At 43.1% G+C, this 14,107-nt stretch overlaps 1 protein-coding gene across 1 annotated transcript; it reads right to left on the bottom strand.

The window, feature by feature from the left end:
• Nucleotides 1-2,632: 2,632 nt before the first annotated feature.
• Nucleotides 2,633-12,023, bottom strand: COQ2 (coenzyme Q2, polyprenyltransferase). The gene is made up of 7 exons (XM_030948345.1): nucleotides 11,624-12,023; nucleotides 11,369-11,535; nucleotides 8,877-8,998; nucleotides 8,557-8,642; nucleotides 7,509-7,642; nucleotides 6,868-7,056; nucleotides 2,633-4,427 (listed from the first exon to the last, which is right to left on the bottom strand). The coding sequence occupies exons 1-7, from the start codon at nucleotides 12,021-12,023 to the stop codon at nucleotides 4,314-4,316; spliced, it is 1,212 nt and encodes a 403-aa protein (XP_030804205.1). The 3' UTR covers nucleotides 2,633-4,313.
• Nucleotides 12,024-14,107: the final 2,084 nt, after the last annotated feature.

Here is a 14,107-nt window from a genome sequence, read left to right as displayed (position 1 = left end):
CTGGTGAGATTCCCTTCTCTCTCGCCCTCATGAAGAATGGGGAAAGGAGAAGTTTGGGCTAAACGTCAATATGGCAGCTTTGTCGACAGGCGGGGACTTAGGGTGCTTTATGTGAAGGCTTTTACCAGTAGCGCTGCTGAGAAAACAGGGAGATGTGCCTTGAAATGCTTCCCTTGGCTTCCAGCAGCTCCAAAGTTTAACTGTGTCTGTCCCTGCTTTACAATGGGGCTGCCCGGCCACTCCCTGTCTGGCTCGTACACAGTTGGTGTTCTTTGTAAGAACATTGCAATAGGCTATGAAAACTGAGGTATGCAAAAAGTTGTAAATCAGCAGATCCTCCCTAGAGGAGGAGATGCCTGACATCCCAGCAGCTGGCTGGATGAAGCTCATGGCCTAGGAGTCTGCTGGGGAGGAGGGAAACAGGAAGTTGAAATGCAGTCAGGTTTTTTAGGTGGTAAGAAGGAAAAGCTCCAGAGAGACCTCAGAGCACCTCCCAGTACCTAAAGGGAGCTACAAGAGAGCTGGAGAGGGACTTTTCACAAGGGCATGTAGAGACAGGGCAAGGGGGAATTGCTTTGAACTGGAGGACGATAGGTTTAGTCTGTATTACGAAGAAATTCTTCATTGTTAGGGTGGTGAGGCATTGGAATAGGTTGCCCAGCAAAGCTGTGGATGCCCCATCCCTGGAAGTGTTCAAGGCCAGGTTGGATGGGGCTTTGAGTAATGTGCTCCAGTGGAAAGCATCCCTGCCCACAGCATGGGGTTTGAAACTAGATGATCTTTAAAGTCCCTTCCAAACCAAGCCATTCCATTTTTATTTCTAAGAAGACAATGGAAAAATTCCACTGAAATCAATACTCACCAATTTAACATGTAGTACAGTAAATGTAATACTGATGAAGATTCAGGAGCACAGATTAAAAAAAAATCTCCCTTAATACCTTTTTGCTTTCTCTGCGAAGGACGAGGTATGGATTACACAGTCTACCTCGGTACACAGTCTACCTATGTATTTTATGGAGCAGCTACAAGCAGAAACTCATCTATTCCAGTTTGGGCCACTCACATGTAAAAGTTTGTGCTTGTTCTCTGTACCACTTAAAATAAGTCCAACCTGCAGCTTCAAACATGACCACAAATGAGCAAAGCCACTTTCCCCAGCATGCTGCCTTGTACTATTTACACAAACTAAGGTGCCTTCAGTGGTAAGAGGTGTGTTCATTCACAGAGGGTCCATGAATCCCATTGGTGTGCAGGTCAGGGGGGCTGTCTGGCACAGGAGGGTGCCTGGGGGCCTCTCTCCAAAGCTCTGGTCCCACCAGTCCTTTCCAGAGACAGAGTTCTGTTTCAGACATGGAGAAGGTCTTCTGAATCAGAAACTTCACCTTTTTTTCTAGATGTCTCCACAGCTTCAATGGAAGAACATGTTACCCACAAACCTTGCTGTCTTCCCACAGCTTGAAATGGCTCAGGCAGAAGGGACATTCCTGCAATGGTAAAAGCTGCAGGAGAATGGAGCTGAGTAAGTGCAAGGGAAAATTTTCACAGCTCTTAGAAATGTAGCCGAGGGTCAGTTGCACATCTCACCAACACTGAAGCCATTGCAGTTGGTACAAGCAGAGCTGCTCCCATGTTTGCACATCCCTCATCTCTCCCATGCCAGGAACACTGCACACAGTGGGGAGAGTCTTGGGTGGCTGATCAGACAGGAAATGATGCTATGGCTGGGAGCGTGCAGTGCCGTCTGGGCCAGGGGCCTGAACCCCTGTGCCACAGGCGCCGAAACATAAAGTCCAGCACACAGTGAAGAGCTCCCAGCCAGGGCCAAAGGGTACCACCAGCTTCACAGCAGCTCTTAGTCACAGCTGCTCAGACCTAAAAGTGGTTTCAAATCCCTCTACAATTGCATGCTAGCACTAGCAATGGTTTGTCACAGATGTTTCACACATCTTGTGTGAGAGAGACATCACACATCTTCTGGCTGAGCTTCCGCTTCCTGTGGCTCGCTGCCTTTTCATGCTTTCAGTGGTGTGACTCTTTCTCCATGTCACTCAGACTTACAGGATAATGCCCTGTGGGAATCAAGCTTTACCTCAGGAGCTCACAAGGTATAAAACAACTAAAGTAAAAAGCAACAAGGCAATCCTCTTGTTACAAACAGATCAGTCCAACTTATATATTTTGTAGTCTGCTGCTTCATTAACTGCCTAAATCTCACTGAGTTGCACATAAACAGAGGCAGAACTACCAGCGGGTGCAAGTGTGGATCTTCCTGTACCTATCCCCATCCCCCCATAGAATGGTGGGAAGCAGGAGAACCTCAGCAGTTCAGCTGCTCTTGGGTCAGCTCCAGAGGCTTTCTGGAGTAAGCTGACCCATGGCTAATTTCCAGCTTGGACATGTGCTCTTTGCCTTTTCTATGGCAGTTTTATCCCAAGCTGACAGCTTCCTCCAGAGCAATGCAGGGGACGATGGACCTTCCCTTCTGCTGTCCCTTGTGTCTGCCACACGTGGTGTCCTTGCTTTAACACCTGAGCAGGAGTGAAGTGAACAGCCACACAGGATGCATCATGAAGTTAATCCAGCATAACCAAGGTATTAGCAAAAGGACATCCAACACACTTTGCAATGGTATTTGACAGGTGAAAAGTATTTTTTTAATGTATTGATGTTATTTAGCAGAATAAATTGTACTGTTGATTAAAAAAGGCCTTTACTACTTAATAATAATGATGTTTAAGACAGATGGGAGAAGGTATTGAGAGAGTTGAACCCAGAGAGATGATGTGCAAGTGGGAGAACTTAAATCTTTCTGTTTTTCAGGCAATGAACCTAAAATACAGCTATGTCTTATCTGTGTGAAATGAAATTAAGATGAATTTGGAAAACTCACACAGGAAATATGAAGTGATTTTCAAGTTTTGGACATGAGGACTGTTTTGAAACTTTAATTTACACTGTGTTTAGCAACACCTTTTTCCTCTTCTCATTTTAAGACAAACACTTGTGACAAGCGGCCATCAGACAAAGGACACCAGAAGGTACAAACGCATGACAAAATGTGAGCTCTTCCCAAATATGAGCTACTTAAAGATGCTTTAATATGTTAAAAACAGATTAATAACTTTTGCCACCACCTCACTAAAGTAACACTACTGAAACTGATCCATACTAGTTTACAAGACTTTCTAATTACTAGTAAATGGCTAATAAACAAAGTTCAAGTTGGATGCACCAAAATTCTCCCTCTACAAAATGCAGCTATGTCACAAAACTGATCAGAAGATTATGATTTTTCATTATTAAACTCTTTTCTTCAACTTAATACTTTCTCCACCCCACAAATACAAACCCTATTGAAGAACAACTTCTGTGTAAGGACCATTTAATTAGCCTGCACTTGCTATTTTTACTGTTTCTAGGCATTCCCCTAGAAACAGGTTTTTCCTGTAAGACTACAAATAAGGCCGGTAGGCATAAGTCAAAACAAGCGGAATCAAAAAAAAATGTCAACAATTTGCATTGACAGACAAATTTGTAGCCCACAGTCAACCATGGCTCACACACATTTGGCAACAGCTCTGGGCTTCTCTGTTTTTGTTTTCAGTCCTTAGTCTGTGTTCAAATCACTCTTGACAAACAAGCTTAGCTCACTCTGTGCAGGCAGCTTTGCAGAAGCCTGTCCTTTTCACATGGAACGCACCTGCTGCAGCAATCACAGCAAGAGCAGAAAACCGTCTTAAATACTTCTCTACTGACTCCTTAATGTGGACTTCACACATTTAGAGTCCTGACTGTTTCTAGACATCCCAGAAGAAAAATAGTTTTTGCAACTCTTCCATGAAGCAAGCTCCAACTCAAACTCAAAATTACCTTTGTAATAAATCAGACCATCAAACATGTACTGCCAGATTTATTTACATACAGAAATCATTTTGCATTTTTACCCATGCTGTCACTAAGAGACACCTGTTTCATATAAAATCTTGCGTTCACAGTCTCCAGAGCTTGACAGAAGTTTGCTGCTACTACACAGGACCAGCAGAGCTTTTTGGAGCTCTTTTTTTGGAGCTTCTACGCAAATTGAAGTTATTCCCAGATAACCAAAACTTCCACTGTAGAATTATCAAAATTGCATGATTTCAGAAACAAGAATGTTTCCACCAGATTTTATAAATAAACAATATAAAGCAGTTATATTTGTATTACAAGTGTTTTCCTTCTTACAGTATCTACACTTCAGTTAGACTAAAATATCAGTATAGTGATTTCAACTATCTGTTCTCTGAAGGCTCTTCTGCATTTAAGCCTTTTCATTTCCACAGATTTCCAAGCACAATCCCTATGAAGAGCAGAATTCCTACAGTACGATTTGAAGAAAATTTTTTCCAACAGTCTTCGGGCTTGTCTATGTCCAAAGTGTAAATCTGCAAAGGTACAGTATAACATTAGAGGATTATTATTATTCTACAGATTCAAAAATATCTTACACATCACAAAATTATCTGCAACTTCAAAAAATTATTCTTAAGCTCTAAAGTCTACCCTTAACAGGAATACTGTGTTTTAAATCTTTTTTTGCATAACTGGCATCTGTGTTTGACAGATTTTTTTCAACATACAGCAGAAAAGTCAAGGATCTCGTATGAACATGATTCCCAGACCATCTCAATGGAAGACTATATAAACAGCCCAGTTACTGGTGTGTCTGGATTGACACTTAGAAGTGCAAAAATATCTGGGCATGTAAATAAGTTTTGAGATTTTCCTCAGTAAGTTGCCAGCTAATTCTTCAATGTAACTTTAAATAAAAATGAATGCACTTTTCCATCTCTGTTACAAGGTGTTTTTCTATGTTTCAGTAGAGACAAGGCACTGGAGGGCCAGCAGCAAACCAGAGCAAGTGCCAGACCCTGCCTTGCCACACAGGCTGGTTTCAGTCCAGTTGCTCTTAGCCAAGTCCATGCAATTCCCTTCCAAACAAGGACCAGGACACCTGCAATAGCAGCCAGAAGGCCTGGCTTACCCACACGGCAGCTCTCTGCTGTGAGTCACAACTAAAAGTGGAAAAAAAAACCAACCAAAAAAATCCCAACTCGCAAAGTACAGCAAGAGCAAATTTACTGAAAAAGTATTCCCAAAATCAAAATTTGGTGCAAGTCTTGAGCACGATAACAAGAGGAAATGTTGAGCAAAATGAGTGAAAGGATTAACAGAGAAGGAGCCCCAAAAACCTCAAACTTTGCACTTGAGCCTTCGAAAAAGTTAAAATAGAAAGAAGTATTTGACTGAAAGAAGTGAAACCTTCCCCAGGAAATCTGCTTCATTTATGGTTGTAGAGAGAAACAAGGGCTGGGTCCTGGTCAAATAATCAAAAAAACTCTTCACAAGCTTCTCAAATATGATGTGATCCACACCCTTAAGAACCTGTCAGCTCCTCAGACACTGGGAACTTGAAACACTGAACTGGCAAATTAAACTAAACAGCAGCTAAGCTATTATTTCAGAAACACATGGAAAGTAGAAGATGTTATTTTTCTATTGGCACACTTCTTGAGAGGGATACAATTTGACATCATCATGACCCAAATTTTTCTGCCTCAGGCAGAAAAAATTCAGTGAATCAAGGAAATCTTGGAAATCCTGACCCTCAAGCATCTTACTCAGCTTTCCAAACTCAGTTAAGGACACAATCAGAAATCTTGAACAAGAAGATAAGCATAAAAATGTTTAAGCAGGGCTATATTAAAATAATTCCTCAAAAAGAAGCTACTCTGTGGTATACAGAACAGTTCTGCTCTTTTGACTTAGGCAGTCCACACAATTGTTAATTCCCCATCATTTATACTCATTAGTCTGCATCCTCACTTATAAAGATACTTAAACATGGTTCTCATTTATGACAAAACTGCAGCACAAAGGCTCTCTGACAATTCAAACTGTAAATGACCATGCAGTGGACATAGTATTCTTTTCCTCATGCATTTCCAACCACAGTCACTATGAAAACAGTGGCCAGACTACATCACCACAAGGATTCTCTTACCCAGTGATATATTTAATATCCATTACCTGCATGAGCTCCACCCACTAAAATGCAACATTATGATCAACGTGCTTTATAAAAAGTTCCACATTACCATTCCAAATTTAACTTCTCAGACTAGCAATGGTTTTACTACTTGCAATACACAATACTCTGCCATCCCTTACCTATCAAGACCAGCAATTAATTTTTGAATAGACTGACTTGTCACTTACTACAACACTGTGTAACACAGTTGTTAGGATTCAGAAATTACAAGATAACAAGATCCTATCTGCATCCTTTACTGACAAAGCTAATCTCTTTCTTTCTGTTATTCATAAAAATTTCTAAATAAATGCAACTACAAGAGTGAATTGGATTGTTCTCTGCTTTTAAGAGAACTCTTTAGAACTGTCAATTAACATAAAATTATAATGTTAACATCTGCTATTATGTGTGCTAGACACTGCAAGAACTGAATCAGAGTAGTCAACACCGCAGTATTTTGCAGCACATTGAGGTGGATCTAGCAGCAGCTGCTGCTGGCAGTGAGAAGAAAACCCTTTCCTTGAGATCACAGCTTAATGTGTGGCACTTCTCTTGGTTACAAACAAACTGAAACTCAGTGCTCCACTGTTTGTGGTCAGGACTGAAGGTCTCCTCAACCAAAAGGTCTGCAAAAGGCTCTTCAGAAGATGAAGCTTATCGTCAGAAGACTTCAGTTCTCTGTACAGGAACTGCTTTTCATGGGTAGCTCATTAACTGATGGGAGTTGAAAAGCCCTCTGACTTCTTAGTAAGAACTTCCTCATGGAAAAAGTATGAATAAATCCATCAAACCTGGTGTGCCAGGTGAGTCCCTACGGCAGCCACAGCCGAGTAATATGGGAGGGTTTGGTTGCAATTCATCCCTGCCACACACAAACTCAGGAGCATTGCCAGGCTGAAGCCACTGAGCCACTGCTTTGTGTCCTTCTTGAAATGCAATGCAGTTGACTTCACACCAATCATGATGTCATCCCTCTTATCCTGGAATGAAAAGATGAAATACCACAAAATCCATAATCCAATGCCACTTCATAAGAAAAATAAAAATTAAGGACTTGCTTAAATTTTCTATGCTTCTTACTAGGAGCCCAATTTAAGGGTGGTTGTAGGTCCCCACACTAAAATTTAAACTAGAAGGCTGGTCTTAGAGCTGTTTAGCAGCCAGGAGTTAATAACAATGTCAAAGATATTTCCACAATGCAAAAGCATAAGAGCACAAAGGGTATTGCACTTCCATCTTTCCACCTTGTAAAACCTTGGCAAACAGCAATAACATTTTGAAGGGCTGGGACTTCTTTGGGGCTGCTTCAGCTCAGCTGCAGGTGAAGAACTGCAAGAGGTTAGTTCTGCTGTTTGACAACAAATTTGTAAACGAAACACACAAACTTGTGTGTTTAAACACGGGTATCTGGAAGGTTTCACTGTCACCCTACCTGATGTGCATAAATGGTGTCGTACACCAGTGTCCACATGACTCCAGCAAAGTACAAGGGCAAACACACAGACCACTCACATGACCCTTTGATGGCAGACCAGCCAAGAAGGGCTCCCCAATTAAATGTAAATCCTAAAAACATTAAGAGAATTAAAAAAATAGAAATTATTTTTGAAAGAACGCCAGCAGCAATTAAATACAATTTATCTGAGAGTGTATCATATCAGCAGCCTTTTGTATAATACCAACATCTCTATTTTTCTACCACTTATTTTCAGGCAGGTAATAAATATAAATAATTTGACATTTAATACCCTGGACATGCAAGAAAAAATACATATGCCACACATTTTTCCCTAATTTGAGTTTCCCTACACTAATTTGACTTCATTAGTGTAGGGAAACATTTGCACAGAACTATTCCAGAATACTCTAACAACAGGTCTGAAGGTAAAATGCTCAAGTGTCAGTGTAACAAAACATGTCAGGATAACTAGCTGCAAAACAGTACACAGCAGCCAACTATGATACTTCTAGTCTGAAAATGACAATTTTTTGTTAAAATTGAAGCTGAAGACAGCTGGAATATGAGAGCCAATATACACAGGTATGTTTTAGTAGCTCAACCCAAAATACGAGCACCATCAGTATCTGTTCAGGAGTTATTTTAGAAGCTGAAGACTAAAATGCTGTACAGACAAATCTGTATTTAGGAAGGGTTTTTAAATAACTGCAAAACTACAGCTCATTCTCAAATGACAAATGTTTATTTCCACCCTACTCTTCTACCTCCTATCACAGCATCAAAACAAGGAACTGATTTCTAATAACAAAAAAAACCCAACCCCAACCAAAGCCACACATCAACGCCAATGCCTGTCATAAATTAAGAAGCTTGTGGCACAACAGAGATTTGTCTGTAAGGTATTTCTATTTTGATATAAAGTTATACAAAGTCAGATTGCTAAAGCTCAAGTACTAACTTGTAAAACACCCCAAAAACTACATCTGAAATTAAAAAAAGAGAAAAAATCTTTCCATCTCACCTAAAACTAGCTGTGGCCAGTATGTTATTCTCTTCATCAGAGGGTAGGTGATCACAAGGAATAAAGAGGATGCTCCCAGAATGATACTGTAAAAAGTACCAAGAGAATTACTGTTTGCCAGGCTAAAGATCAGTAGATGTAGTGCAGGATTGCAGGAGCTGTACACGGTACTGAACTAATTCTTTCCTTTCAATTACAATTCCATGACTAATAATATCCTCCCTCTGACCCCAACACCTTTTCTACTCAAAATCTCTGTGCTTAACTCAGGACCAAGAACCAACCAGACTTTAAAAACCAAAAGGTAACTCATACATCACCTGTAGTAATTCAGACACAGAAGCACACACAGTGCCAGGCTGAGCTGTCCCCCGAGAAAAACCAAGGACTGGAAAGTGGAGATATCTCCAGCTGCCAGGGGTCTGCTTGCTGTCCTTGCAACCTAAAAATGGAAATAATATTACCACTAGGTACATCTGTAACTGATGGGCAATTTACAATGTTTTTTTCCTATTTTCTGAAGAGAAATGAAAAGGTCCTAATTCTGTTGTTTGCTTTTGTTTCTCTCTAATGGCATTTTCAGAGTCCAGTCCCATTGATGTGGAGTTAATAGCTGTGAAAAGACATTTAATCCCAACTGGGATACAGTGGAGTTTAGAAACTGTCTGGAGCAAGAAATCATACAAGGTAAACTGAAGAAAGAAACAAGTAACAGAAAAAAGTTAAAATAAATGGTGAATACTTGCCAAAGGTTACCAACGCCAAAAAAACACCAAATGACTGAATTTCACCTCAACATGAGGAAGAACTTCTCTACACTGAGGGTGGCAGAGCACTGGAATAGCCTGCCCAGGGAAATTGTGGAGTCTCCCTCTCTGGAGACATTCCAACCCCACCTGAACATGTTCCTGTGTCACCTGCTCCAGGTGACCCTGCCTTGGCAGGTTGGACTGGATGATCTCCAGAGGTGCCTTTCAACCTAACAATTCCATGAAATTGTGCATGTTGATGAAAATGGTGTCAAGTCTATTCAATGAGGTTCCAAAGCCAACTTTTACACTTTTACAGAATATTCTGCACATAAAAAGTATCTTGCCAATGCTTGAATAATGTGAATTTAAATAAACCCTTTTAGCTTGTTCTCCCCTCTGCCATCAGGCTATGCTAACATCAAATACTGCTTTTGGAGCAGTAAACATGCACTTAACATACCTGTGACCAATTCCACTGCACAGGGCAACCAAACATGGGATGCTTCACTTAAAGAAAATATGTCCCAAATAATCAGTAACACAAAATCTAAACCCCAAACCACCATCACCTACACCAACCAACTCCTGCTGTTGGCCTGGCCTCTATGGCACCTCTGTTGATGGAAGCCTTTTAAGGTACCCCAGAAAAAGCTGTGAAGGCAATTTATAAAACTTTTTATCTGACCACATCACATAATGCACAAATTAAACCATTATATTGAAATTCCCTCTTACTTATCACATCCCCACATCAAATCTGTTCAGCCTATGTAGTTGTTAACACCTTCCAAACCCTAAGCCATAAACCCCATTCTGATTCCCTGCCTTCCCAACAGCACAAACACAAGTGCCATACTAAGAACTTCACATACTGGATTGGCTCATTTTTCTGCGTCTTGCAGGGCCGAAACCCAAACTCCAAAACCACAGGAGCAATACAGGAAAAAAAAAAACAAGAGGAGCAAACAGCACCACCAGGATGCTTCCCTCCAAGCCTGAACCTGTGCACGTTTCAGAATCTCACTCGGCACTGCCTTTTACTTATTTCCCTCTTCTGAACAAATGGGAGATGATAAATGAAAACATACAACATAACATAAGGAGATTAGGTCAGGGCTGGGCATGATACTCTGAACAGCCAAAATTAACAATACAACAATAAAAGGAAATGCTGCTCCTCAAATTAGGGGGGGGAGGAAAGTAATTCTTGGACAGATTTTCACTAGCAAGTGTAGCAAAAAAAGTATTACTTGGTTTGTTCTGTGGTGCAAAACAAGGTTGAAAAATAAACTTGTTCAAGCACTGCCTAAAGCAAACAACAGCATGTATTTTATCTTACATAGAGGTGAGTATTCTAGAAGACTTACTACAGTCCTGGACAGAGAAATAAAATACTTTCTACTGTTTTTGGAGGAAATGTAGACAAATTAATTGCGTGCATCTCAGACAGAAACATGGAGGAATTCCTGAAGCTGGAGCCTGCACTCATCAAGGAATCACTAGTGATGTTCATGTACTCCAGTGCCTTCAGAATCCTTAGTGCATGGCTGAGAAAAAACAGCATGTGTTAAGTGGAGTTTCTCTCCCTGGAGACATTCAAAATGCATTTGGATGTGTTCCTGTGTAACCTGCTGTAGGTGAGTTGGCCTTGGCAAGGGGGCTGAGCTAGATCATCTCCTGAGATCCCTTCTAACCCTAAAAATTCTGTTGATTCTCTCACAATGGAGATGAATGGGCACATGCTTGGCTCTCTGAATCACAGAAGGGCTTGGGTTGTAAGGGAACCTTAAAGATCACCTCATTCCAACCCTCGTGTTGTGGGCATGGGCACTTTTTACTAGACCAGGTTACTTGCAGCCCCATCTAACATGGCCTTGAACACTTCCAGCGATGGGCCACCTAAAACTTCTCTGGGCAACCTATTCCAATGCCTCACCATCCTCAGAGTGAAGAACTTCTTCCTAACATCTAACCTAAACCTACTCTTTCAATTTGAAGCCGCGCCCCCTTGTCCTGTCACGGCACGCTCGTGTAAGCGGCCTCGCCGCGCGGTTCGCTACCTGTCTGTCATAGTCGCGGTCCCACATGTCATTGATGGTGCAGCCGGCCCCTCGCATGAGCACGGCTCCCACGCCGAACAGGGACAGCATGCGCCAGTCCGGGAGGCAGCCGGGCGCGGCCGCCAGCCCGATGCTCCAGGTACACGGCAGGTAGAGCAGCCACGTCCCTGCGGGGAGACAAAACCCGCGGGCGGGCTCAGCGGGGAACGGGAGGCCACGGGGGCCCGCGGCCCCGGCCCTCCCCGCCGCGCTCACCGGCGGGCTGGTGCAGGCGCATGAGCCGCAAGTACGGCTGCAGCGGGGCCGGCGCGGCGCGCACCAGCTCGGCCGCCGAGAAGCTGCGCGGCCCCGGGGGCGCGGCGAACCGGCGGAGCAACAGCGGCGGGGCGGCGGCGGCGGCGGCGAGGGGGCGGGCGGGCGGCGCGGAGCCCGAGTGTGTCCCGGAGCCCGGGGACACCCCGGCACAACCGCGCCAGCAGCGCCGCCGCCATCTTAGCGCCGCCCCGCTGCCGGCGGGACGTAGTCTCGCAGCACTGCGCATGCGCGGCGCCCCTGGGCGTCCCGCGCCGGGCCTGAGGCGGGGCGGGGGTGGTGTCTTCCCGGTGGAATCCTCGTCGTCGAAATTTAACGTGATCGTTCTTAACATTCGTGTCATCTCCAAGACCTTTCCTCACTGTAGGCAATTAAAAAAGAAAAAAATCCGAGTTCCCATGTGGCCTTTGTGTCTCTTCTCCTCGCTCACTCAGTTCTCCCACCAGCTGTGCGAGGGACTGAAAAGCTGCGGGTTAATGACTCCAACACCCAGCGAGTTCCAAGAGCAGCGCGGTTTTGACTGAGGCCGGGTTTGCACTCCCCGAGCCGGAGGGGAGGAGGAGAGGGTTTGGGATGTGTGTTGGGAAATCTCAGACCAGCTTAGGAACAGCCCGGGTGGCCGTAAGAAACCCACCTTCGCTTAGCAACAGGGGAGGTACCTGGGCATTCCCACCTGAACCAGATTGTGTATTAACCCGTTGAACTTCATGTTTCAGGGGCTTCCCCCACCCCTGACGGATCAACACTGCGATCATCACACATGAAAATTCAATGCATCAATTAAGTCTTGTTGCTGGGTCCGCAGGTGGTGTTATCTGTGCAGAAAAATTCACAGCACCAGAGGTTTATGTCCAAAAAGGAGACAGAGAAGTCCTCTGACTATATTCCAAAAAAAGGGGAGAGGCCATGGGTATTCCCGTGGTGTCTCTCAAGTTTTTGGAGGACGTAGCTTTCTTTTAGTCCTACTTTCCCGGCCACAGGACTCTCTTCCTTTCCCCATTGACTGAGGTACTTGGGAGGTACAGGCTGCCCGAATCACCTAATAGGTATCCCCTTCTAGTAATCACATACACACACACACACACACACACACACACACACACACACACACACACACACACACACACACTCCCCCGCCTTTTCTCTGTATCTCTAAGTCCAGGATTTTAATACGGCTTTAGATGAGGAAGTCTCTGTCTGAAATTTATGGTTACTCCTGTTGCTTCTTTCACCTATCAGCATCTAGCTTTTCCTACAGGCATGCTCACAGTTTGTTTGTAAAGACACATTCTTCTCATTCCCTTCTGATCTTCCCACTGTCTTGTCCTTTCTCTTTCTTTTCCTTATATATTTTCTTAAATTCTATTTTTATATTTCCTATGGTTATATTTCTATAGATAATACCCGAAAGGGCTGCATACCTCCCTTCCATCATTCTAAACTAAACCTGCTATATATAAACACCAGTCATTCATGTGTCATTTCACTCTTCTCTACTCCAAGGGACCCATTAACAAGAGCCTCAGTTACCTCACCTTCAGGGTCATAACACCAACTTATGAGTTATTGCACAAACCAGAGAGCAGAGGACAGAACCACAAAACCTTGGCTTTTCATGGCATGGTTTCAGTGTCTGTGTCCTCACATCTGCCGCTAAAAGATTCCTTGGGGAGTTCATTGTCCTTCTAGAGTATAAATTCTTTTGCGTTACACACTTCTTCAGCTTGAATGACTCACACACTGGTAGAAAACAATGGAAACCATTTTGAACTTTAATTTCCCAAGATGCTGACTAGCAGGAGGAAGTGAAATATGAATGCGATGGAGAAGTGACTTTAATGTTTTGCCAGCACTTTGCCATTGTTTTATTGTTTTATTAGCAGTACTCCACAGCTGTAAAACAATTTGCACAGGACCATAAAGGAAAGAATTGCCCAACTCTGGTGAAGAGTAGCTAATAATCTAGGTTCCATATCATGTTGATAAAGTCATCATGGGCTTTATTCAGATACAGACAGGTACCTGAGGTGTGATTGAATAGTGAGTCCTCGCAATGAATCCCCACAGCCTCTCTGCCTGCCATGTGTGTAGGAACATGGATGCTGATTGTCACCAGGTGGATGTCCTCTGTAGACAGTGCTTTGGTGTTTTATATATGTGAAGTGGCAAGGAAACCCTGGACTGTCTGCAGAAAAATTTTAAGGAGTTTGTGGAAGCAGAGCAGTAAACTAAAGTTTTACAAAGTAAACTTTTACAGTTACTGCTGCTGTATTTATATTCATATTCATAATAAAGTGGCCTGGCCCTTCACTGAAAGACAATCTAGGGAGTAGCTCATTTCAGACTAATAAAGCCCTGCTGTCTTGTTTAGCTGAAATCCAAGTTGATGGTCAAAATGTCCCTGACTCTAAGGTGGTTATCAGTTTC

This window comes from Camarhynchus parvulus, chromosome 4 (genome assembly GCF_901933205.1).
Source record: "Camarhynchus parvulus chromosome 4, STF_HiC, whole genome shotgun sequence".
Classification (NCBI taxonomy): Eukaryota; Metazoa; Chordata; class Aves; order Passeriformes; family Thraupidae; genus Camarhynchus; species Camarhynchus parvulus.
The sequence above is the reverse complement of the archived record's forward strand: the minus strand, read 5'-3'. Positions and strand labels throughout refer to the sequence as shown.